This window comes from Lissotriton helveticus, chromosome 5_1, assembly GCF_964261635.1.
Source record: "Lissotriton helveticus chromosome 5_1, aLisHel1.1, whole genome shotgun sequence".
In the NCBI taxonomy this organism is placed as follows: domain Eukaryota; kingdom Metazoa; phylum Chordata; class Amphibia; order Caudata; family Salamandridae; genus Lissotriton; species Lissotriton helveticus.
Genome location: NC_136065.1, coordinates 2,086,550,778 through 2,086,574,711, shown reverse-complemented (window position 1 = coordinate 2,086,574,711; position 23,934 = coordinate 2,086,550,778). Strand labels below are relative to the sequence as shown.

The window sequence follows — 23,934 nt, the reverse complement described above, 5'->3', positions numbered from 1 at the left end:
TGGTTTCGGTGTCGAAGGTTTCGACTCCGAACCGATTTTGTGTTAGAGCCCAATGGTTTCGGCTTGGAAGTGGGTTTGCCCGACTCAGTCCCAAGCCGGAAGGCTTGTCAGAGTGTTTCAGTGCCAAGCAGGAAGGCGGAGCATCAGAAACATCTTCTGGTGCCGACCTTTGCCTGGAGGCAGAGGTGGTGCCTAAGCCTTAGGTTTTTAGGGACGGTGGGTGGGTGGGTGGGGAGACAATATGCAAGTCTGATTTGGAGTCAGACGCCACTGAAGCCTGTTCTTCTTCGCCCGCTGAGACTTCCTCTTGCTCGGAGTCTTCGCCGGAGAGATGCAGTGTGTTGTCTAACTGCTGCCGCTGCATCTCTCAACGTCGAGCCCAACTATCACAGAGTTTTTGACGATCTGAAGAATCGGCACGCATCGTAGTCTTGCTCTTTGCCCTCTGGACACAAGCACAAGATACACTCCTGATTTTAGTCCATCCGCGGATACTTAGTGTGGCACAAGGGGCAGAATTTGAACGGAGCCCGTTCCATAGACAAGGAGCCGGACCAACGTGGATGGGCCGGAAGGCCGCCTGCAAAATTTCAGATCGAAATTGGAGATTTCGGTTGATCGAGTCGAACCGCGGAGAAAAGGAAAGTCGTACAAAAACAATACAGTCGAGGGTAGTGTGGATTGCACACAGAGTGGCACTGAAGGAAAAATTCCAAAGCGGAGCACAGCAATAAACACCCGAACCAAATGGCGGAAAAAAAACAATCTAACAATGGAGTCGATGCCCATGCGCACTACCACCGAAAGGAGTCACCTTACCTCTTGACTGGAAAGACTTCTTCGAAGAACAACAACTTGCAAACAACCGGATTCAACACTAGATGGCAGAAGTATGGAAAGAATGTGATCAACGGCTGACATGTCTCGCACATACAGTTATGATTAAAAGCACGCACTTCACATCCCAGTTGTAAACTACCATGCAAAAAAAAAACACACATCTTTGTCATCACAATGCTTGGAGTGATTCCAGCAATTAAAGCCATATCCTCACTCAAGCATCCTTTACATTTGCAGATTAACTCCTAGGAAACATTTTCATTTCATTCAGGCAAGCAGGCACCCTGGCATGAAGGCTTGGTGGAAGGATTGTCTTACCTGTCTGCTGAGCCTCTGTGTTTTACAGCACATGAGACTCAATTAACTTCAGCTGAAGCATTTTACCGACAGGAATGAAGGATCCGGGGTGGTTTTATTTGTCCAAAAGAAAGCGCACACGTTTTGTATTCCAGGGAGAAGTTAGGCCTGGAAATGCGCAACACCCTTCCCAGGACTCCACAGCCCCCCGGGGGGTCGCGCCCCACAGATTGAAGGCCTCTAATGTACAGCATATGTATCTAAAGCTACACATGCCATTAAAATAATACTTTCTCACTAAAAGTTAGTAAAGCCTGACATACTTTCTCACCAATACATTAATATCAGCCTGACAGTTGCAGTTCCGGTCGACTCTGGGCAAAGAAAATAAATCAATTTACTGAGAGGGGTGGTGCAGACACAGCATGCAAAACAGGGGTGCCATGGGCATGGGAGGAATATACATGTGGGTGGCGATATTCTAAAATGCAGAAAGTTTGGGGCTGCACAAGCAGTAAATTGTTCACCATTGTAAACTAAATCAAGATATTAGTCAGCAGAAAAAGCTAACTTCCCAAGCATTGTTTTAGTTTAGACTTCTCATTAATACACGTCTTTCCAACTAACACCCATTGACTTACTTGCTTTGCAAAGCCTTTTAAAGTCCTCAGTTGTTTTGAGTCCTTTTCCCACCAGGAGTGCAACATGAATTTAAGAATGTTAAAAGCCTTTTTAAAAATAAAAAAATAAAAATCCAACACAAACCTTGCAGCAAGAACCTGTCTGTCCCAAAGTCATCACGGTCTTTTTCTTTATTTTCCTTCTTTCTAAAAGGAATTGGAGCTGAAAAATAATTAACCAGTGTAAGCCACTTGACAAGTTAGGATAAAAAAACAAGATCAAATGAAAATTGCTCCTTAGCATGTCTCACTAAAACTGCTGAATTTCTCAAACAAAAAATGATCTACAATTGTCTACAGAAATGCAAAGTAAAGTACGAGTTACTTACCTTCGGTAACGATTTATCTGGTAGAGACGTTGATTAGCCCAGATTCCTTAACTTAGAATATCCCCAGGCATCAGACTGGATCCAGAATTTCTTTTGCAACAGCACCTCTGCGCGCCGGGGGACAGCGCCCCATGACCTCGCCCTGACGTCGTCCACGGACGTAACGTCAGCGAGGTCATATAAGTCCCTCCCGGCGCGCTGACGTCAGTTTTCTTCAGAGAAACCTTTCTGCTACACAACGCGGAGCCACCAACAAAACTGTGAAAGTATGGGAACAGTGTGCGAAGGATGAAAAATCCATAAAAGAAATTAGGCGGATGGTGCAAACCCCATCATAAAAGACAGTATCAGACACTGTCTACATATACGAGAAGAAGCAAAGGCAGAGCAAAGCCCTGAGAAAAAACCCTGCAAAGCAAAGCATGGACCCTCCCCAAAGGCTGAGTAACAAAGGGAAGAATATTCCAACATGCAATATAGATTGGTATTAACATGTAGAACTGTCCCGACCAACAAGGACTGGGAACAGGAATAACAGTCTACTGCGAGAAGGTATGAAAAGAATGCTATTCCCTTAAGTAAGGAAAGACCGAAACAGAACCCAGCAGATCCCAAGGAAGGCGACTATAGAGGAGACAAGAGTCCTGACTCAATGGAGAAGGTGGGAGGGAGGGAAGCAACAGGAGAAGAAGAAGGATCTCCTGATGAAGGTGAATGAAAGGCACCGTTTTACAGGAAAGAAGCCACCTGGATGCAGCCACATATGGCAATTCTTAAGCATTGGCATAGCCAATAGGTCTCGCCTTTGGAAGCTTATAAGTGTTTAGTCATGCAACACTTGATGTTGTTGCACCAAGGATATTGTGCTGGATAACTAAATACTTATAAGGTCCCAAAGGCGAGACCAATTGGCTATGCCAATGCGGCAGATGCAAAATAAGTGCGTGTTGTGCCATGTTATGCCTCCCTGTGCCGGCTGCAGTGGAGATGTATCTCAGAATCGTTCTTAAAGCTTCGACAGTGCACTCTGGAGTATTTAAATAAAGATTTACAACAATCTGTGGTGTAAGGAACAGAGCTGCCGACTTTGGAAGTTGGGAACGGGGTCGATTCTTGGCCTAACAACCTTTGATTCTGTGCAAATCAATTGATCGCCCATGCCTCCAAAAAATGAATGTATTCTTGTGTTATGTACTGGTGCTCATGTAAATGCTCCAATCAATACCTTTGGGTCGAGTTCGCGATATCTAGAATGCAAAAAAAAAAAAAACCCTACCGCAGTCTATTGTAAACCGCATCGCCTGACAACACTCAGAAAACTCACATTTGCCCTGCTTGCATCTCATTGCCTCTCAGACCCCCAGCTTAAGCACATAGTACGGTTGAAGGACCCAGTTAGGTGCTGTTCAGCTAGGCTATTCTGCACGCACGTGAATAACAGAATGCACCCTACTTCCGTTGCACGATTCTAGGGGTAGCAAAATATGGTACAAGCTACAAGGGACGCATTACTTCAGAAAGTGGGAGGTTTACATCTCTCTGCATCTCCCCTACCGAGTCCTTAATAGGCATGATATGGCTTAATAATTTGGGAGATAAAGCTGAAAAACAGACTTTGTAGAGATCTCCTGGTCACAAAGCTCCTTTTGCGATTCTGATTACTCCTTGGCTCGTGCGAAGGATATCGGTTGGCTTGTGGGTTTATTCACACGCGTGCACACCGACTTTGGTGCAGAAACGATAATAACTTGCATTAGCTGCAGGGTCTATTCAGCAGGGGGCCAGAGAGGTCAGTGCTCAATAATGAATCTGAAAGACAGACTATTGCTGCGCACTAAACGGCCTGAGCTGTAACAGACCCAAACTGCGCCTTTTCTCGTTGTGGTGTGAGAAACCAGGGTTTATGCGAACATAATTATTACTCGACAAAAGTGTAAAATAAAACGGAGTAGGGCTTCTGAATGCGTGAGTGCGTGTAAGAGAGGGAGAATGAATAAAACAAAGGGAATGGAGTTGAGGAGGAGAGAGGTATGGTGAATGAGAGAAATGAAGGTGAGCGGAAATAGGTGGAGACGGGAGACAGATGGGCGAGAGACGACAATGAGATAGAAAGGAGACACTAAACTACAACACTAAAACAAGAAAAGAAAGGGGGATATGGAGACGGAAAGAAAGAAGAGGATGAGAAAAAAGAGGAAAAGTAGGAGGCAGAGGGAGAAAAACGAGAGGTGAAGAGAGCGAAAGGGAGAAAGAATGTGAGTAATACAAACTGGGAGAGTGAAAAATGGAGGCAAAAGAGAATAGAGGACAGAAGCAAAGAAGAAAGAAAGGAGGGCAGGAACACAGAGAGAAAGTGAACCTTGATTCTTATAATATTTAACACTGGAATATGGGTGTGTTTCAATTTCTGTCATTGGTTTCAGGGCGTGGGTTAAAAAAGCAATGAAAGAGTTCTCTACAGGGGACAGCAACACACCGCTCAGTACAACTGCATGACATCCAGGATGTAGCGGGTAGAAGCAGGGCTTCAATGGGCGCAGAGAGCACAGTTTTCATTTAACATATCTTCTCACTGAGTGCATCTTTTTAAACGTGCAGCTTTTCCAACTCCCAGGAGGGTAATAGTCTGGAAGGAATATACATTTTCTGGGCCAGACACAGGGCGCACGGCGGATGCTTTCACTTTCAGCGTCCAAGGGGGGCCCGGAGGAAGGTGAAGCTTGCTTCTTGTCTAGTGAGAGTCCCGTGCACTGAAGCAAAGTTCAGGTCATTCCTACAGGTGTGTGTGTAGGGGGGTGGGAGGGTGCAACGCAGTTTATTTCTAGTGAAATCTGTGCAACTTCATGCAGTGTTGTCCTCCCCCAACATTTGAGTGACAGTCGTGACATGTAAAACAATTTATGTCTCACAAGGAAAACTTGCAGAGAAACATTCTGTAAACATTTGCCGCTCTGATAGACGACCACTGTAACATGTAAGCTGGCAGAGAATAAGTGTTCACATTTTCCAGTGTGGGAGGATTGATTCGATCGTGAGACTTTCTCGTGGTGCACAAACAAACCTTGCACAGCTGATGATGGTAAACTAATAATGATGCCTGCCTGAAACAGCCGCCTGCCATCTGCACAACACTAATGCTGTCTGCCTGCAGGAAGGGAAGCACTGCATTCAATTTATCATATGCTGTCATGAGCAGTATATGCAGTTTTCCACTACATTCTATGAGACTTCCAGTTCCTGAAGGTTTTTATTTTGTAAAATAGGAAAGAGAAGTACACATCTGGAATGCAAAGGAAACAAGCAGTGTCCCTTAGGTGGTGTCTACAGCAGGCTGAATCATGTTAAATTAAGTTCAGACTGAAATATGAATATAACTGCCAGTCTCCAAATATGAAGTGTGATAGAATTCCAAATGAAATGGCGGTCATGTTTAAGCTTTGCGGTGGGTGGAACAGAATGTAAAGCAGGGGGATTTAAAAGATGCCCTGAACCTTGAAACAAATCTCAGACCCGTCGTGGCAACCAGCGTCAGAATTTTGATGAGAAATCCCTGCCAGCGCCTTCGGAGTCACTGTGTTGGAAGGACATTAGGTGTATCATGCAAGCAATTTCTTAGCCGTGGAACACAGCTCGCGGGCGGAAGTGGTGAGAGGTCGATCCCGCGCCTTAATGACTTGACTGACAGAAATGGCGAGGAGAAGTGAGAGCAGCCAGGATTACCAGCATCTCACGAACCCAGACCAGAGGGAAGAGCAGCAGTAAGGGTGAGAGAAGAAGAAGAACCGAACCGGGACTTGAGAGGATTACATGGTGAGGCGGAGCGAGGCGCGCACGCTTTTGCGTGTAATAGCAAGGTGGTGGCTGCCTTTGGTAGTCTTTTAAAAACCCGCTTACTAAATGTCTCGCCAGACCAGCGCATGCGCTGGCTCTAGCAAGACCTAAAAAGGGCACAACTATGTGAGCACCCTGAAGGAAAACCAATGGCAACTGAAAGGAGGCAAAGTAGAGACACCCACCTGGCAAGGTCCTCGCAGAAAAGGGAGGATGGGTGGGCTTTCAGGAATCTGCGGCTAGACAACGTCTCTACCAGATACATTGTTACCGAAGGTAAGTAACTCGTACATCTGATCGAGACAACTAGCCGCAGATTCCTTAACTTAGAATAGATACCACAGCCATACCCCAAGGGGGAGGTGGGTCTGCGACAGAACAACAGAAAGTGCCCGAAGCACTGAGCCGGCAACAGAGTGACGGACCATGGGGAAGGCTGTGGCGGAACAGCCAGACAGCAACCAAAGTAGCTCGAAAGAGCAAAAGACAAGGTATCCCAAACTGCCAGAATGGCACGACACCAAACCAATAAGAGTATGAGATGTATAAACAGCACTAATCATGTCCCAGAGCAGAAGAGAAAGTCCAGAACCAAGGAGGAAGAAGGAATACTCCCAGCTCAGTGCTGCATTAAGTGGACACCAACGAAGGCTAGAGGATAACAAGAAAAAATGTAACTAGAGCCTACCAGGCTAGCACAAGCAAGGGAAACCGGAGAGGCCACATCCGGGAAGCAAACGGCAGAGGCAGGAACTGAGTGACAGCTTAGAAGTGCAGTCGGGAACAAAAGACACTCCAAGTGCACACCTAGTCACCAAAAGGAGTGACAGGGGCGAACAGTATCACTCTGAAGCACGCTGAAGTGGACCACAACTAAAACATGCACAGAGCAGACAGCCACGGAGACTACGAGGTGGCAAAGCTAAAATGAGCATGGAACTGCCCAACCAGGCAGCTTGAAGGTCGTGGTAAGAACTCACCTACAAAATACAGAGAAGCGGGGGTTTGGCTAAGATGGCGGCCTAAGAAGACGTGTCTTGCGGAGGCTCCCCGTCCTCGACCCCCTGACCGGGCCTAAAAGCAGACCACATCGCCCCTAAAATCCCCGAGCCGACAGCCAACGGCGGCGGGACAGCAGCTGGGCAACCAGGAGTCCCGGCGAGACTTGAGGGCAGAGGAGCGACCCGCGAGACAGCGGTGCCGGGCGAGACTGACCAGAGGCGCGAAAGAGACAGCCCGACACCTAAAGTGAAGGGAGCGGACGGGCCGCACACAGCAGCGGGGAGACTGCGCTGCCACACCGGAGGTTCCCCCAAACGGGTGCAGCAGACCATGGGCGGCGACCGCCGAAATTCGTCCGCGGGCCGCGACAGAGGGCGCCTGCGGAGACGGCGCGGGGATTCACCTGAGGCCCCGGTTTGGGCCTACCTGCGGAACCGCGGAGGTCGCAGGCGGAGTCACACTAATCCGCCACAGCATTGGAAGGTGAGGAGTGCGGCGCATCGGACCGGAGGGCACAACCCCGGGGGGGCAGACATCCGAGCCTCCGATGCCCTGCGAGCCTGGACTGAGACCGCAGGGGCCACAAGGCCTACCGCAGTTAGGCCGCAAACAGAGGGCAGATGATCAGCATACACAAGTGCGCAATTGAGGCGGCCCTAGGGGCTGAAAGGAGGAATCGGGGGGCACTAGTCGGGCCTCCGGAGGGTGCCCCGGGCTACGAATTGCGACGCAGCGGGTGGCCCCCGCGCCGCGAACACTGGCCTCGCGCCACCACTGCCGCCCTGGGTCCACAATCTGGGAAAAGAGGACAGAGAGTGCTCCTGGGAACCACCATAACAGGGAGAGAGATCGGGGGGCAGCAAACGGGCCCCCGGAGAGTGTCCTTGGGCAGACCACCGCACCTAGGGGCTAGGAATAGAAGGAGCCCCTGGGTCCCGCCAACAGAGCACGAGGGGGGAACGGACCCTGCCGCCGGGGAAGCGGCTCGGGGGGCATAACACGGGCCCCCGGTGACGGGCAGAGACCTGGGGCCACGAGAAGGAGACGCGGCCACAGAGTTCCGAAGGAGTAGATTGCTCCACAAGATAGCACAGTCCAGGACCCCGGGCCGAGGGGCACACGACTCTCACAGAGACGTAGCACTACCCCAAAACACTACTCACCCTCCTCCCGTCGCGCACCCGCCATAGATTGACTGCGGCCCCGCCAGGGAACGCGACATAACCGGGAGACAGCCGGACCCGCAGGGGAGGGAACTATGGCTTCCTCCAACCGCAAAGGGGGCCGCACCATCCACGAAATGCTGGCCAAAGGGACTTCTAAGACCGACAAAAAGCCCTGACAAACCGGCTCAGGCGCCTCCTCCTAAAGGAAAGGATCAAGATGGGGGGGGAGGCCCCGGCAACCAAAGCGTTCATGGAGGCCCTCTTCACCTCTCTTAAGGAAGACATCCAAACCCTCCGACAAGAAATGGCAGGGGACTATAAAGAACTCAGTCGCGACGTCGATGGCTTAGGGGAGCGAGTGGCCGCAACCGAGCTAGAGGGGCAGGCCAGAAGCAAAGAAGTGGAACTCTTGAGGCAGGAAATCATCAGGCTCAATGAGCAACAAACGGACCTCCAATCCCACACAGAAGACCTGGAAAACCGTTCAAGGCGCAACAACATTCGGGTCCGCAATGTGCCTTCCAAAGCAGAGGGGGACGACATGGCAGGATACCTACAAAACCTATTCCGAACGGTGCTCGACGAAGGCGAGGACTTCGCGATCCGTATTGACAGAGCCCACCGGGTGGGCCCAGCTCACCGAGCTCAGGGTCCCCCGCCTGACATCCTGGCTTTCTTGCCCGACTAACCCCTCAAGGAACGCATACTGAAGGCGGCACGTCTAAAACAGCCTCTACGCTTTCAGGGCCACACGGTGGAACTATTCCAAGACCTATCGGCAATTACTCTACAGAAGCGGAGGGCGTTCAAAATAGCCACCACCTTCCTCCGCAACGAGGGGTCGCTTACTCCTGGGGGCACCCCTTTCGGCTAATCTTCAAATGGAACGGGGCCCTCCACCAGCTAAGATCTTTGCGAGACACCTGCGCCTTACTGGGCATTCCACACGAAGGAGACCAGCCAGAGGGCGACGAGGAGAAGCGGCCATCCGAGGCCCCGTCCAGATCCCCACGGACGACTGGGGACGGATGGCAAAAGGTGCGATGCGGACGCCCCTCCAGGAAAGGCCTCAAGCCAAATCCAGAGACAATGGCACAAGAAAAGGCCGCGGCGATTCAAGAGGTCTCCAAGGACACCGGCGCGGACTCCTGAGAGGCTGAGGCGATGGTCATACTCTGCTAAGTTGTAGCGACACGGTTGGGGGGCGGGACGGGGGGTCTCGAGCCGCCACTGCCACAATACCCATACATTTACTAATCTACCACAGGCCTGGACAGGCGTTACATAGGCCTGGGACAATGTTCACCAGTTGGGGTTCCATGTTTGGAAAGGGGGAGGGAGGGGAGGAAATGGGAGGGGGGGGTTCCGTCCATTCAGGCAACGAGGTCAGGGGGGGGGGTGCGATTTCACATTAGAACGTTGGAAGAGAGTGCGCAGATACTTACCTCCTCATGGCTGAAGAGTCTATCCAGGTTCTCAGCCTTAATGTTAAAGGGCTAAACAACCCAATCAAGAGGAGAGCTGAGCTCTCCTACCTAGAAAACTCCGGGGCGGCAGTGTGCCTCCTACAGGAGACGCATCTACTAGCTAAGGATTGGCATCGTATGAAGTCCAGGGCGTTCCCAACCCAACTCTACTCCTCCACCACAGAGAAAAAAGCAGGAGTGGCCCTGCTCTTTGCTAAACATTTCAAAGGCCGGGTGGGGGACAAAGTGGCGGAGATCAAAGGCAGGCTCTTGGCCCATACGGTTCACATAGGGAGCCTATCGATCACGGTGGGGTCCGTCTATGCACCTAACCACGCAAGAGGCGTTTCTTACAGGGGCACTCTCCGAAGCTATGGGTACTAGTTCAAGGCACACATTGATTGGCGGGGACATAAACTTGGTCATGGACAATGAAAGGGATCGGTCAGGTCGGAGGTTCGGCGATTCCGGGGCTCTCTCAAGTGAAGGGAAGCGCAGGCTTGCCAACAGGGGGTTCTTGGACACCTGGAGGGAAGCCCACCCCACAGCCCCAGGATACACCTTTTATTCGCATGTGCACCGTACATATGCCAGAATTGACCATTTTCTTAGCTCCACTGACCTGGCTCCTATGGTGCGGGATGTGGAAGTTACCCCAGCGGCCCTATCAGACAATGATGCAGTAGTATTGCGTTTACAGGTCTCACGACTGCAAACACACAAGGGTAGTTGGCGCCTCCGAGAAAATCTGCCCTCCCGCAAAGGGGTCACACAACAGATCAGCCAGAGTATCGCAGACTATTTAGGCGAGAACGACACGGGGGAGGTGGCAATGACAGCGGTCTGGGGGGCGCTCAAGGCGGTTATCAGAGGAGAGCTGATTGCAATTTCAGCTGCAGACAATAAGGAAAGGAAGACCGCCGCCAAGAGCTGACCGCACAAGTGCTAGAACTGGAACAGGCGCACAGCCGAACAGGGGCCCCTAGGATCTGGCGTAAGTTGAAGGCAGCCAGGGCACAGCTGGCGAGCCTTGACCTGGACCGGGCGGAATATGCGGCACTGTGCCTCAAGCACACGTACTACGTGGGGGGGATAGGACGGGCCGCTTACTCGCCAACAAACTCAAAGCGAAAATCGTCCGAGCCAAAATCCCGATCATCCGCGATGCGGGGGGCCGAGAGCTGTGGGAAGACGACCGTATCGCGGAGGCATTTAAGACATTTTATACCACGCTCTACAAAGCTGATCCGGCCTCTGAGGCTGAAGCGGGAGCAGCATACCTAGAAGGAGCTAGGGTAACGGCCCTCAATGAGGTAAACGCCCTAGCGCTTGATGCCCCCATACGTTTGGACGAAGTGGTCTCCGCTATTGCGCGCCTCAAGCCATTTAAAGCGCCCGACCCGGACGGATTCTCCGCGGGCTTTTATAAATCATTCTGCTCCCTCCTGGCCCCGGTACTAACGAAGCTGTTCAATTCTTTTCAGGGCCTGGGATCGATCCCTCCAGAGATGCTAGAGGCCGACATTTTTGTCCTACCGAAGCCAGGCAAGACAAAACCCTATGCGCGGCATACAGGCCAATCTCCCTCCTCAACCTTCTCCTACCTGGCCGCCAAAACCTGGAACTCCCTCCCGAACCACCTCCTACTGACCCAGGACCACCTCGCCTTCAGGAAACAGCTCAAGACCTGGCTGTTCGAACAGTAGCGGACCTCCCCTCCCCCAGCGCCTTGAGACCCACCGGGTGAGTAGTGTGCTTTATAAATGCTGTGATTGATTGATTGAACCTAGACTTAAAACTTTTCACGGGGATCCTAGCCGCGAGGTTGGGCCCATGTCTCCCGGGTAAAATTGAGCCGGACCAGACGGGCTTTATTCCCTCCCGCCAAAGCGCAGACAACACCAAGCGCCTGCTACACGTGATCGATAAGGCACACTACAATGCCACATATGCGGCCCTTCTGACAGTCGACGCCGAAAAAGCGTTCGACCGGGTTGATTGGATCTACCTCGACCAGGCGTTGGCGAGATTTGGAGCAGGCGAAAGGTTTAGGGCTTGGGTGGCGAGTTGCTATGCATCTCCTCAGGCGACGGTTAAAGTGAACGGAACGAGCTCCAAGCCGTTCGCCATACGCCGCGGCACGAGGCAGGGCTGCCCGCTCTCACCCCGGCTGGTCACCTATTTGACCCGCAAGGCTTTATGGCACTGAAGGCTATACAAGACGGGTACGCCATTGACAAACCACAAAACTTTTAATATTTCCAGCTACGGCACTGGCTTACTAATAAGGATTTCATACCACAAGTAGGCCGCGCTCTTAAGCCATACGAGAAGTGGCTCCTCGCCAAATCCTCAGATAAACGGGCGATTACAGAACTGTATAAGATATTGACCCCCACCCTGCCAACGGCTAAATCTGCGGGACAGCAGTGGTGGGAGCGAGAGTTGGGTCGCGAACTCTCGCACAAGTAATGGCAGGATGTCTACTAGCGGGCACACCATACAGCTCGTAACGTAGCCAGTCAAGAAGCAGCGGTTAAGGTGGCTTACTACTGGCACCTAACGCCAGAGAGGCTACACAAAAGCAATCCTCGCCGAGACCCCCTGTGCTGGAGGGGCTGCGGACACATAGGGACCATGCTTCATCTGCTCTGGGAATGCCCGACGGTGCAGGAATACTGGGTGGAGGTCCTACGGGACGTAGATAGCTGTTTCGAAACGGAGATTCCCCGCTTCCCCACATACGCGATCCTAGGCCTGCCCAACAAGCTCACCTTTCCACTTAAGTCCATCAGGGGGCGCCAAATGGGGATATCACTAGGGGCGGCGACGCAACACATTCTTTCACTCTGGGGCACCCCGAGGAAACCCACACACGTAGGGTGGCTCCACAGACTATGGTACATAATGGGAATGGAGCAGATACAGGGGTCCCTAACACAGTCTTCCGACACCTTTAGGGAAACGTGGGCACCCTTAATCTCTTTGTTGTCACACGAATTCCGTGAGCTTACCTGCCCAAAATACCTCAAAGTCCTCAGACTAGTTGATGAGTTCCACAGGCCACCGGAGGACAAGACACGAAAGGTCTGATGAGGGTCCACTCGTATGCCACACGCCTACACAGCGGAACACACCGGGTAGGGGTGGAGGGAGGGAGGGAGGGAGGGGGACGGTTCCAGGGAAGGGGTAGTTGGGGTTAGGGAGGGTCTAGTTGGGAGGTTTGGTACGAGAGCTCTTGGAGACAGTCTGTTACCGGGCAGGACTCACGCCCTCTCGCATGGACTCATGGCATTTTGCTCCAGAGATCGGCCTCCAGATGCTAATCGCGGACCATGGGGCTACAGACACATCTGGGGCTATGACTGTCTGATTGCTGCAATGTTGTACCTATATGAAAATAAAAATAAATTTGATCAAAAAAAAAAATACAGAGAAGCAGGGTGCAGCACCTGGGACGACCTGCATCAGAGGAGCTGTCCCGCAGGCACAGGAGACAGAGTAGGTTGATGCCCAGTAAAAAAGACACATCCGAAGGGAGTGGCTGCAGAGGCACCGAAAGTGCCAATAGGAGCTGTGAATAGGAACAAGCAAACTGTTGAGAAGAACCTCAGATCTCCAGACCACTTCTTCCAACTGTGAGGGGAAATCCACCCCTACAGAAGAGTGGGACTGTTTAGTATATGAACACCAAGAAAGAAGCATCGTGAAGCGGGGGACCAACCCAGGGAGTGGAACACAAGGAACCCTATCGCCGAAGATGCAGGAAAAGGCACCAAAGTGCACTTAAACGTGCTAGAAAAGACACCGCCATGCAGAGGGAGGGCAAGCTTGAGTACAAGCACTGACTTGCTCCTTGAAACATGGAGATATAGGACCAGACTTTGCAGTAGCGAAGAGAGGTGGAGACGTAGAAAAAGGATGCCCCACGGGCAATCCGTAGATATATATGTATATAGCAAAGGGGGCAAGCTACGACCACGCAACTACGGGTGCCGTAGGAGGAACCCACCTAGTGCACCCGTGGCAGGAGGTAGACGCGTTTTGAAGCGTGCTGAAATACATTGAAAACCTCCAAAAGAGGAGAATGAGGCACATATGCAAGGCTGAAGCAAGGCAAGACCATTGGCATATAGGAAATAGCGCCAAACGGCACAACACTGAACACTGTGCAACGGTAAGACAATGGCGTCATGGGACGTAGAGAGCCCAAAGAGGCCTCCATGCCCGCCTGACACAGAGCTATACAATAACATACAGGTACCCCACTTGGAGGATGGCACATCCCCCAAGAACCATGGGGGAACACCTCTTAGGGCAAACCACAGTAAGAGGATAGAACAAAATCAATCTGTGGAACACCGTCACAGTAGGCTTACCGACAGCCTAAAAACGCATAGTGCAACGGGTGGACGTAAAATAAAAAGGGTAAACACCCCAGATCATGCCAAATGGAGATCTGCAAAATACAGACCTATGGGGTGGGGGGGGAGGAAGACGAAATCCTGCAAGGAGGCGCTAAACAGCTGAACCGGCGTGGGCATCAAACAAAAGGACCCCATCAAAGGGTAGGTCACAAGGCGTTCCCGGATATTCTCTGGAAAGATGCCATCCAGCAACCAAGCATGGCGCCGTAGGGCAACCGAACCATCCACAGCACGGCCTAAGGAATCCGCAGTATCCAAGGCCGAGTGGATTGTAAATTTCGCCAAACCACAGCTTTCCCGGAGAAGATGAAGAAGGTCAACACGAGCACCCTCAGAATAGGCCGATAGAAGAGACTCGGCAGAGTTCTAAAGGGCAAAAGTAGCCCGAGCCAAGATACACTGTATTTAGTGATCAAAGAGCTGCGCAAGTGGAGGCAAAAATGTTGCGGCCCCACGACTCCAGCCATCTGGACTCCCGGGAGGGAGGAAGCAACAGAGGAGGCAAGGAAGGGAAAGCAGTTTGCAGGACAAACCCTTGAACTTCTGGGGGAACAAATAAGCAAACTGGATCATGTAAAGCAGGACGGTGGCTGTGCAAGATAGAACGAGCCACCAGATCACTGGAAGCCGGCCGAGCCCAGGTGCCCAAAAGGGCATCATAAGGAGAAGCTTCGAAAGGTAGAAGCGGCTCTACATTCCCCGAACCGTGGTGGAGGACATCCAGCAGAGGCTCAACTGGCAGGGGGACCGAAGGAGGTTGCATACTCAGAACACGAGCGGCCAAGGAGACAACCCTAATAAACGCCGCACCGGCCTTGGTAGCCCTCCGAGGAGGGGACAGCAACTCATCTGTGGGTGGGGGCTGTAAGCCTCCCACCCCAAGGAGGTTGACCAATGAACTGAGGATGCGACCAATGCCCAAAAGAAGGAAGCCCCATTGGTGAATGAGGTTCCTGATGGATGGGGCTCCTGAGGAGGCGGGGAGTCCACCACGGCCACAAATTCCAAGGGGGCGGGGGGGGGGGGAGAGGAAAGGACAGATCTGGCGTTGTCGGGCGTAGGGGTGATGTCCAACCCCCCCATCCCCTCTCCCCCCGAAGCATCCGGAGAGGAGTCAATCCTGTGTCAGAGCAGCGCCTGGCCGACTTCGGTTGGCGCCGAACCTGCCTTGTCTGGTGCAGACTGGGACCCGTCCTGTGCCGACTCGGCCTCAACCACGACAAGTTCCGCTTCTGAAGAAGGGGACAGCGCTGGAGCGGGGAGGCAAGCCTACGACGCCAGACCGGCACTGACTCAGCCTCAACCACAACATGCTCCGACTCCAAAGGAAGAAATGGAGTCTGAGCCGGGGAGGCAGGTCTACGGTGCCGGACCGGCGCCTCCCCCACCTCCAGCCACCTGTCCAGAAGGCTGAGGCGTGCTCTAAGCAAGGCTGCGAGCGCCAGCAACCACCTGCGGCACCACAGGGAGCCCACCTGGACTATGCGGCGCAGCAGGAGTGCTATGGTTAAAACAGGAGGACCCAACCGGGCTGCGCCCTGACGAAGCCATATCTCCATGATCCCTAGAGGCAAGGGGCACAGTCGGCGGGGGCGAACATGCCAGCGCGTTCGCCGGAGATCCCGCACGTAGTGGAGGCTCCGAGGACGCCCTAGGGAGAGGAGGGGACCCAAGGGAGGCCTGCAGGGCTGCGGCACAAGCCTCCATTTTGGTCCAAGTCGCCCCCGGCCAGGATAAGGCGCATAAGGAAGGGGTGACTCCCGGTGGGGCGCACATCATGAGGATTTCGGGAACTAGTGACCCCGGCAATAGAAAGAAGTGAGGTCGAGGATCTCGGCGACATGCGCCGTGTCTTACCCGAGCGAGGCGAACGACGCACCTGGGAACCAGAGGGCGACGGATGCCGCAAATGGAACCCATTGCCAGAGGGACCTGCCGCCGATGAGGAGGCCTGTGGCCGAGATGACTCCGACCGGGACAGGCTAGCCGAAAGCAGCTTCATTCTGCGCTCCCGCCGGGACTTCGGCTTGAGGTGTTGCAGTCTGGCGAGTCGTGGTGTTCGCCGAAACCACATACAGATATGGTGTGGGTCCGTCGCGGACATTTGCCGCAAACAGGAGGTACACGTTTTAAAGCCCGAAGGCATTGCACACTGTTCCAGAAGCAAAGAGTCAAAAAAGGGGGCCGGAAAACAGGCCAGAGGAACCATTTACTCTGAATCCGCATTGCACGCGGAAAAGAAGGAAACTGACATCAGACTGCCGGGAGGGACTTATATGACCTTGCTGACGTCACGTCCGTGAACAACGTCAGGACAGGGCCGTGTGGCGCCATTCCCCGGTACGTAGAGGTGCTGCTGCTGCTGCAAAAAAAAAATTCCAGATCCAGTCTGACGCCTGGGAATATTCTAAGTTAAAGAATCTGCGGCTAGATGTCTCTATCAGATAACAGGGAATGACATTTCCACTCTAAGACATACCAATTGTTCCCCATTTGTCTAGATTTAAATGTCACAAGGTATGGCACCTCCTAAGCAGATGCTTTTTTCTTCTTTATCAGATCTTTAAATGTTGTCCAAAGGACACCCAATAGCATCTTCAAAACTGCTTCTGTTTTTAAACCAAATATCACCTTTCTAAACAGTGCAGGTGTACACAGTTCTCTTTGTCAATGTTTGCAAAGTATGGGTTAAAAAAAGAACACATTTCAAAATAGTGGAGAAAATGCAAATCTCTTATGATGTCTCAAAATTGTACACGGAATTCACTGTTTTCAATCTTTATAAATGGCATGGTTTATTTGTCAAATACTTTATACTCTGGAAACTGAACAGAATTTAAAAAGAAGGTAGTGTCAGAATGCAAATGAAAACACTTGCCAAGGACTAATTTACTTTTGACAGGATTCAGCCATCTGGTCTTCTACAGTAGCCCTGGCAGCACATTTATGGGTCCTCCAGGAGAAGTGTAATACTAAGTACACATTCGGACTCGGAGGCCAGCAGAGTGAATGCACCGCAGACAGGCCTTCATCCAGCACCATAAAAGCTTTTGTGTGTCAAAGGTTGTGCTGCCATGCAATATGTCATGCAAAGGCAGCAGATAAAGAAAAAAAACAATTTCTGCTCTTCAATTTCTGCTTTTCCACCATACTCTAGCAAACAAATAACCCTTTTCCTGTGCCTTTAAAGATAAGTTGGGAGGGGTGGGGCGGGGAGCAATACGGCGTAGGGGAAGGATATGTTGAGACTCTCTAGCATGTGATTCGGAAAGCCCTCTGAATACAAACAGCACAACCTTAAGATAACCTGGCAGCCCAGTTACACAAAGTTGCTCATGACCTAGAATCTACAAATAAAGGTACATTGGAGATACACATAACGACTTCTATGTTAGAGGACAAAGCAAGAGCATCCAGACAGGGTCAACAGAATATTTCACATCACCTAAATACCTGAGAGTTTCTAATGAACTCTAAAGCACATGACAGAGGTGGCCTGTCAAATGCAGGGCCTGGAGCCCAAAAACATCATAGCCGACTTAGCCCCAATTTGTTTGAAATTCTGAACTGTGCAATCTCTGTGAAAGGCACAGGAAATTACAGCCTGCCCCAACTTAAGAGGAAGCAGGCTTAGTCAGAGGCATCCCAGACTGCACAAGGTTTCTATTTTACAGTGTGATTTGGAAGAAAACGACCACATTTTTAGGTACCAGCATTCATCCTACTTTGAAAGACACAAAATTATTTCAGAGTATTCATGCCAGCGTTCATGGTGCAGTCTCATTTTGTAGACCCTCTTGCCCAGACTCATGAGAAGGTAGACCACTGATTTTAAATATTTATTAAATAGGTACCACGCTATCCATCTATTCCTGTGGTCTAATCTTTGTGTGTATTCCACCTACTTAAAGCACATTTGTATGGAGCAGTTCAGGCTGGAAGGTGTGTAATGCAGCAACCCTGTGATATATTAGCAGTAATAATTTCAGCTCAACACCAGGATCAACTTTTTTAAAATTGTTTTTATTACAATAGTTGAGATTGCATTTAAATAACGTAAATGTGCATATACTGTGAATGTTTACATTTATAAAGAAGTGAGCTGCTGCCAATTCTTGCTCTCTCACTTGTGGATATTATGGCTGTCTTCTAGTTTGTCCAGAAAGCAGGGAGGGGTAACTAAAATATTTGAGAAACCGCTTCACTTGGTAAGTGAAATAGTCGGGCCTACTACAAGGGTTAAATGTGCAGGTCCTACTGCTGTTTAGAGAATACACTGGTAGTTCAAGTGGTTTGGGTAGCATAAAGATGAAGAAATAGAACAGAAAATGTTTTTGGGGTGGCTGGGAGGGGTGTTATGGACTGGCTGACGAAGACGTGCTTGTTAGGACTTAACCAGCAATACAACTTAAGTTTCATTGTACCATCTGTGTGAACTTTAGGCCGTGAATTTTCATCCTAGCGAGGCCACCTCAGCCTGCCATCCTTCCAAAGATTGTAACCAGACTATCATGAAAGTGATTCTTATTAAACAACAAAAGAGTGTCGTGAAGGAAAAGTGTATCAGCACTAGACACAGAGAAGAAAAATCACCCTGGATAAGTCACATTGGAAATCAGTAGGGATTTTTCAGGAAGCCCTCACTCACCACCCTGACTTATCCAGGGCTTCCTGAAAAATCCCTACTGATTTCCAATGGGACTTATCCAGGGTGATTTTTCTTCTCTGTGTCTAGTGCTGATACACTTTTCCTTCACGACACTCTTTTGTTGTTTAATAAGATTGACTAGGGGGACTAAGAGTGCCCTTTACCCTCTCTCTCAATTTGTTGTTACTATCATTAAAGTGAGTAATAGGAACACAGCAATTACATATGGGAGAGAAGCGGCCTGAAAAAAGCGATTACATTTTATCCTGAAATACAGTATTTTTTGTGCAATGTCAATTTTAAAAAAAGGCTCAACGGTACAATGGATGCTTTCTTAAATACACCACATCCTCTGAGGTCATCATGGAGCCAAAAGAGACACAAAAAGCCTGCAATGGTCAGGAATTTGTAAACTTGGTTATAGGTATCTATTAAAAGTTCCCTGATTAAAATGAACAAAATAATCCAAACATGATATAGCTTTAACATTCGTCCAAGTATATGTAAGGATAAAAATCATCATATTGCAGTTGTTGCTTTAATTATAAATCTTACAGTGTTGTTACAACTCAGTACTACCACGGTACACTGAAGAGTTATTTCTAAATAAATGAAATTTAACTGAGTTACCTTTGGGTATTGCAGAAACAAAACGCTTTCTCCACCATGGCCTGTTGCGGTCAGATTTCTCGTCATCACTATCTTTAAGTACTTCAATCTGGGAGACACCAAATTTAATAATTCAAATGCTGTTAATGATTTGGTCATCACACACAGTAAGGGAGTTGAAGCAGATGCTGGAACGGACTACAAAGTAAGTGTGTCAGCTTGTATGGTACAAACCTACAATGAAAGTGCTATTGTACAACTTGCAAAATAGGACTGAGTGAAAAAAAGAAGAAAAAAAAGACCGCAAAATAAATTAGAACATTGTGGACCACACTAGTGAGATGGTGAAACCGCACATTTTAGCAGTACAAAAACCGAACACTTTTCACACTTTCCATGGTCCATTATGGAAAATATCTACATTATGTTATTTCTGCCACCGGATTTGAAAGCTGGTAAAAAGCAATATTGTTCGCCTGCTTTCTCATCCTTCTGAAAACCAACCTTAAGTTTTAATTGAATAATGAATTTGCCTTTCAGCAACTCTTCTAGCTATTGTACAGTGGCATTATCAATACTAGTAACATAATAGTATGCCAAAACTACTTTACAAGATTTCCTGGAGAGGAAACAAGGATTTATTATCTGTTGTAACAATGGCAACTGTTACAATGCCCTAGAGGTTGAAAATATAAGCCAAGTTTAGCAATATTGAGCACTGTTTTTTTCTTTAAATTCTACTTCGAATTCTACTAATAATTAACTGAAATGGAGAGGATTGGCTATCCGCATGATTCTTATCTAATTGAAAGGGGATTTCTCAGTAGACTTTCTGGATAAGTCTGAAGTCCCAGCACCACATTTTCTCCATTATTTACAAAGAAATATATACCAACCTCTCCTTTGGAAGAGTCTTTGCTAGGTGACGACGAAGATGACTGGGGTGCCGCGGTTAATGATGCACCGATGAGGCCACCAGGTGCAGACTCCCTTTCTTCATTGCCTGGTCGCCGGTTCCAGCCAGGATCACTCATGGGTCTTCGTACAGATGACACAATATCAGAGCTGCGGCTGCGCACTAATCTGTCGGGGAAGGAATGCCTCTGTCTGAATGCCTCAGAATCCGCCGACATAAGCACGTGGGAGCCAAACATCGGCAATCTTGCTTCATTACCTCCAGGGGCTCCTTCCAAAATTGGAGGGTCTGGCGGTGGATGAGATGGCCTCGCATAATGCACTTTAGGCCGGACCACTACAAAAATACATGGCATGTTAATGAAGTGGCAAAAAGCAGAAATCATCTTTCTCAAACAAACTGATTCACACTTGGGGTTTTTAGAGGTATCAGAGCTCAACTAAAATGTTAAGACAATGTAAATAATTTTTTAAATGAAAGATACTTAGCCATTACTAACCTTCACCTGCAGACAGCGGGTCAAACATTGCAAGCAAAGAATCAGACTGAGAAGGTGGAGAAGTAAGATGATGCACAACTGAAAAATATAAGACAAAAAACGTATTTAAAAAGGGCCAAAGACAGTTTACTAGACTGCACAGACGCAGCACTGTATGAAGAATTGGGAATGTCATGCGGTCTATGAACTGCCCTCTGGATAAAGAGAAGCTTTGGGTAAACTCATCATTAGAAGAAAAAAGGGAAATTAACAAAAGTATTTACTTGACTTTTTCAATGGCATGGGCGAGGTAATACAGCACAACATATTGAGAGTTACACACAAACACACACCCACACAAAAGTTTTCTTCCACTGAAAAAAACAAATGTTAAAGGGATCTTTTAGTTGGGCTCAGATTTCACTCGTACAAAACCATAGAAATGCTGCAGTTATAGTTACCTGAGCTAATGATAACTTACACCTCCACAATGCACTGCTTATGATCTCACATATATCACTACTCATGACATTGTCAGTGACATCACTGATGACATCATCCTGTGACTATTTCGTAAACATTTCTGATACTTAAAGATATATACTAAGCTACAGTATAAGTTAATTTACTATTCCTTCTGTACTAGTAATTAGTGACACTATTTATAACATATCTCATCTGAGTGGCCTTGTGACTGTTTCAGTGTGTGAGTGGATGTTTGAGTGGCTGTATGGGTGTGTACGTGGCTATATGGACATGTTAGTGGTATGTGAGTAGCTGTATGGGTTAATGAGTGGCTGTATAGGTGACTGAGTGGATATGTAAGTGGTTGTATGGGTGAGTGGGTGGCTGTTTGGTTCACTTAGTGGGTGTGTGAGTGGCTGCATTGGAGAGTGTGTGTCTGAGCGGCTGTATGGGTGAGGGAGTGGTAATCTGAGCTCTTGTAGTGATGAGTGACTGGGTGTCTGAGAAGTTGTATGAGTGTCAATGGGTCTGTTCAGATGCTGAGTGACTGGCTGTCAGAGGGATTTTCTAATTAAGTTGGTGTGTGAGTAGCTGCATGGGTGATTGTATGGCTGTGTAAATTGTATGGGTGAGTAAGAGGTTGTAGGAGTAGTTGTATAAGTTAGTGGTTGTATGGATTGGGTGTGTGAGTGTTTGCATGGATGAGTAGGTATGTGAGACGTATGGATACGTGAATAGGTATGTGAATGGTTCAGTGGGTGTGTGAGTGAGTGTACAAGAGACTGTATGGGAGTTTGAGTGGTTCTGTGGAGGATGCCATCAGTCATGTAACTGACCATTTCATGACCGGAAAAGCGAACCGATTTTGGAGGATATATATATATATATTCTATTTCCTAATTGTAACATCCCTGTAACCTTTGGGGTTTTTCAATACATTTCTAAGGTTTTTTCAATACATTTCTAAGGTTTTTTAATGTTAATTTCGAACTATAAAGTCCCTGTAGCCTTTGGTTTTGTGAGTGAATTTCTTAGATTTATTTGTAATTCTATTTCCTAACTAGGGCCTCCCACAAGATCCCAGAAATCCCTGTGTGTGTGGCTTACTGGGGGTAACAGGAGGGTTTGTTGGCCCCCAAGGACCCTCAGCATCTAGGGGGATTTCATTCCCAAAGCAGCAGTGCGCCCGGAGGAGTGTTTGCAGAGTGGCGGAGAAAGGGGCGGGCCTCAGATGAACTCTCAGCAATCCCGGTGTGTGGGAGTTACTGGATGTTGCAAGAGGGGTTGTTGGCCCCCAAGGACCCTTAGCAACCAAGGGGACTTCATCCCCCAACAAGTTGTGCACCAAGAAGCCCCTTTGCAGAGAGGTTCAAAAAGGGGGCAGGGCCTCCGGCGACTTCCCCGTGGCTGGTGCTTTTTATTTTGGCTCCAGGGAACAGCCTTCATGCAGGGGGGGGGGGGGGCACAGCCCGAGTTACCCTATCCCCCGGGACCCAGCCTTTTAACATTTTTTATTTATAACAGGGGAGGGGAAACGCGCCACACCTCTCCCCGGTATGATTCTGGCCCTAGGGACATCTCTCCCAGAGCTGAGTTTGGCCCTAGGGACACCTCTCCCAGGGCTGAGTTTGGCGCTAGGTACCCCATCCCGGGGCCAAACCTTTTCTTAGTTTATTTTTAATAGAGGAGGGAGGCCATGCGGCTCCCTTCCTCGGGCCCATTCCAGCCATGGGGTCCAGCCTCCATTGTGCCCACCCAGGGCACCCAATGACATCCATTGGGGACCTCAGGGGGAATCTCAAGGCCCGTGCGGTCCCTGCCGGCTCCCTGCCTCCTGCGGGAGCCAGCATTGCTTTCACACATAGGGAGCTGCTAGAAATGCAGTCCCCTGTATGTGAAAGCTATTTTTTTGTTTCACTGCTCACTCGATAGCGGGCAGAGAAACAGACTATGCTTTGCTTGCTTCCTGCAGAAAGAGGCAAAATAAAGGTTAGGAACGAGCAGGAAGAGGCAGAATAAAGGTCAGAAACAAACTTTCTAAGAATTGCTGAGACCTCGCTGGAGACCCTGCCCCCTTTCTGAACCACTCTGTACAGGGGCCTCCTAGGGTACTACTGGTTGGGGGATGAACCTCCCTTGGCTGCTGAAGGTTGTTGGGGCCAAGAATCCCTATTGTTGCGATAACTAAGTCTCCCAAAGCCGGATTGCTGAGACCTCATGGGAGGCTCCGCCCCCTACCTCAACCATTCTGCAAATGGGCCTCCTGGTACACTCCTGGTTGGGGGATGATCTCCCCTTGGCTGCTGAGGGTTGCCCGGCTGCTGGAAAGTGCCCTTCAAGATTTGTTGCTCTCCCCCACGTGCGAAATTGCGTGACTAGCGCCAGCGGAAAAACAATTCCGCCCTGTTACGGAGTTTATCGGTAATGCCGTAATTCTCTGCAGAATGCAGAGTTGCCAAAATTCGCAAACTCCACGAGCGGAGCGGTATTTGTGCCCAGGCCTTAAAAAAACAAAAAACAAGGTTACAGGGATGTTATAGGTCGGAAATCAAGTTTTAAAAAAACCTCGGAAATTCACTGGAAAAAAAAAACAAAGGTTACAGGGACGTTCTAGTTAGGCTCACATTTCACTTGTACACAACCAGTGAAATTCAGAAGCTATAATTACCGAAGCTAACTAACTCATGCCCCTGCAATGCACTCCTTATGACCTCACATATTACTTCACTCATGACATGGTCAGTGACATCACTGATGACATCTCAAATTACATCACTGAT

General features: G+C 49.4%; 1 protein-coding gene across 24 annotated transcripts in view; it reads right to left on the bottom strand.

Annotated features, from left to right (window-relative positions):
* The window catches only part of GAPVD1 (GTPase activating protein and VPS9 domains 1), a 424,045-nt gene that overhangs the window by 150,310 nt on the left and 249,801 nt on the right, over positions 1-23,934 (bottom strand). For all 24 annotated transcript variants that reach the window (XM_078646066.1, XM_078646068.1, XM_078646069.1 and 21 more), the window contains 4 exons: positions 20,711-20,788; positions 20,192-20,547; positions 19,317-19,404; positions 1,903-1,980 (listed from right to left, as the gene is read on the bottom strand). In XM_078646066.1, the coding sequence (XP_078502192.1) occupies positions 1,903-1,980; positions 19,317-19,404; positions 20,192-20,547; positions 20,711-20,788 (600 nt within the window). The remainder of the gene's footprint in view (positions 1-1,902; positions 1,981-19,316; positions 19,405-20,191; positions 20,548-20,710; positions 20,789-23,934) is intronic.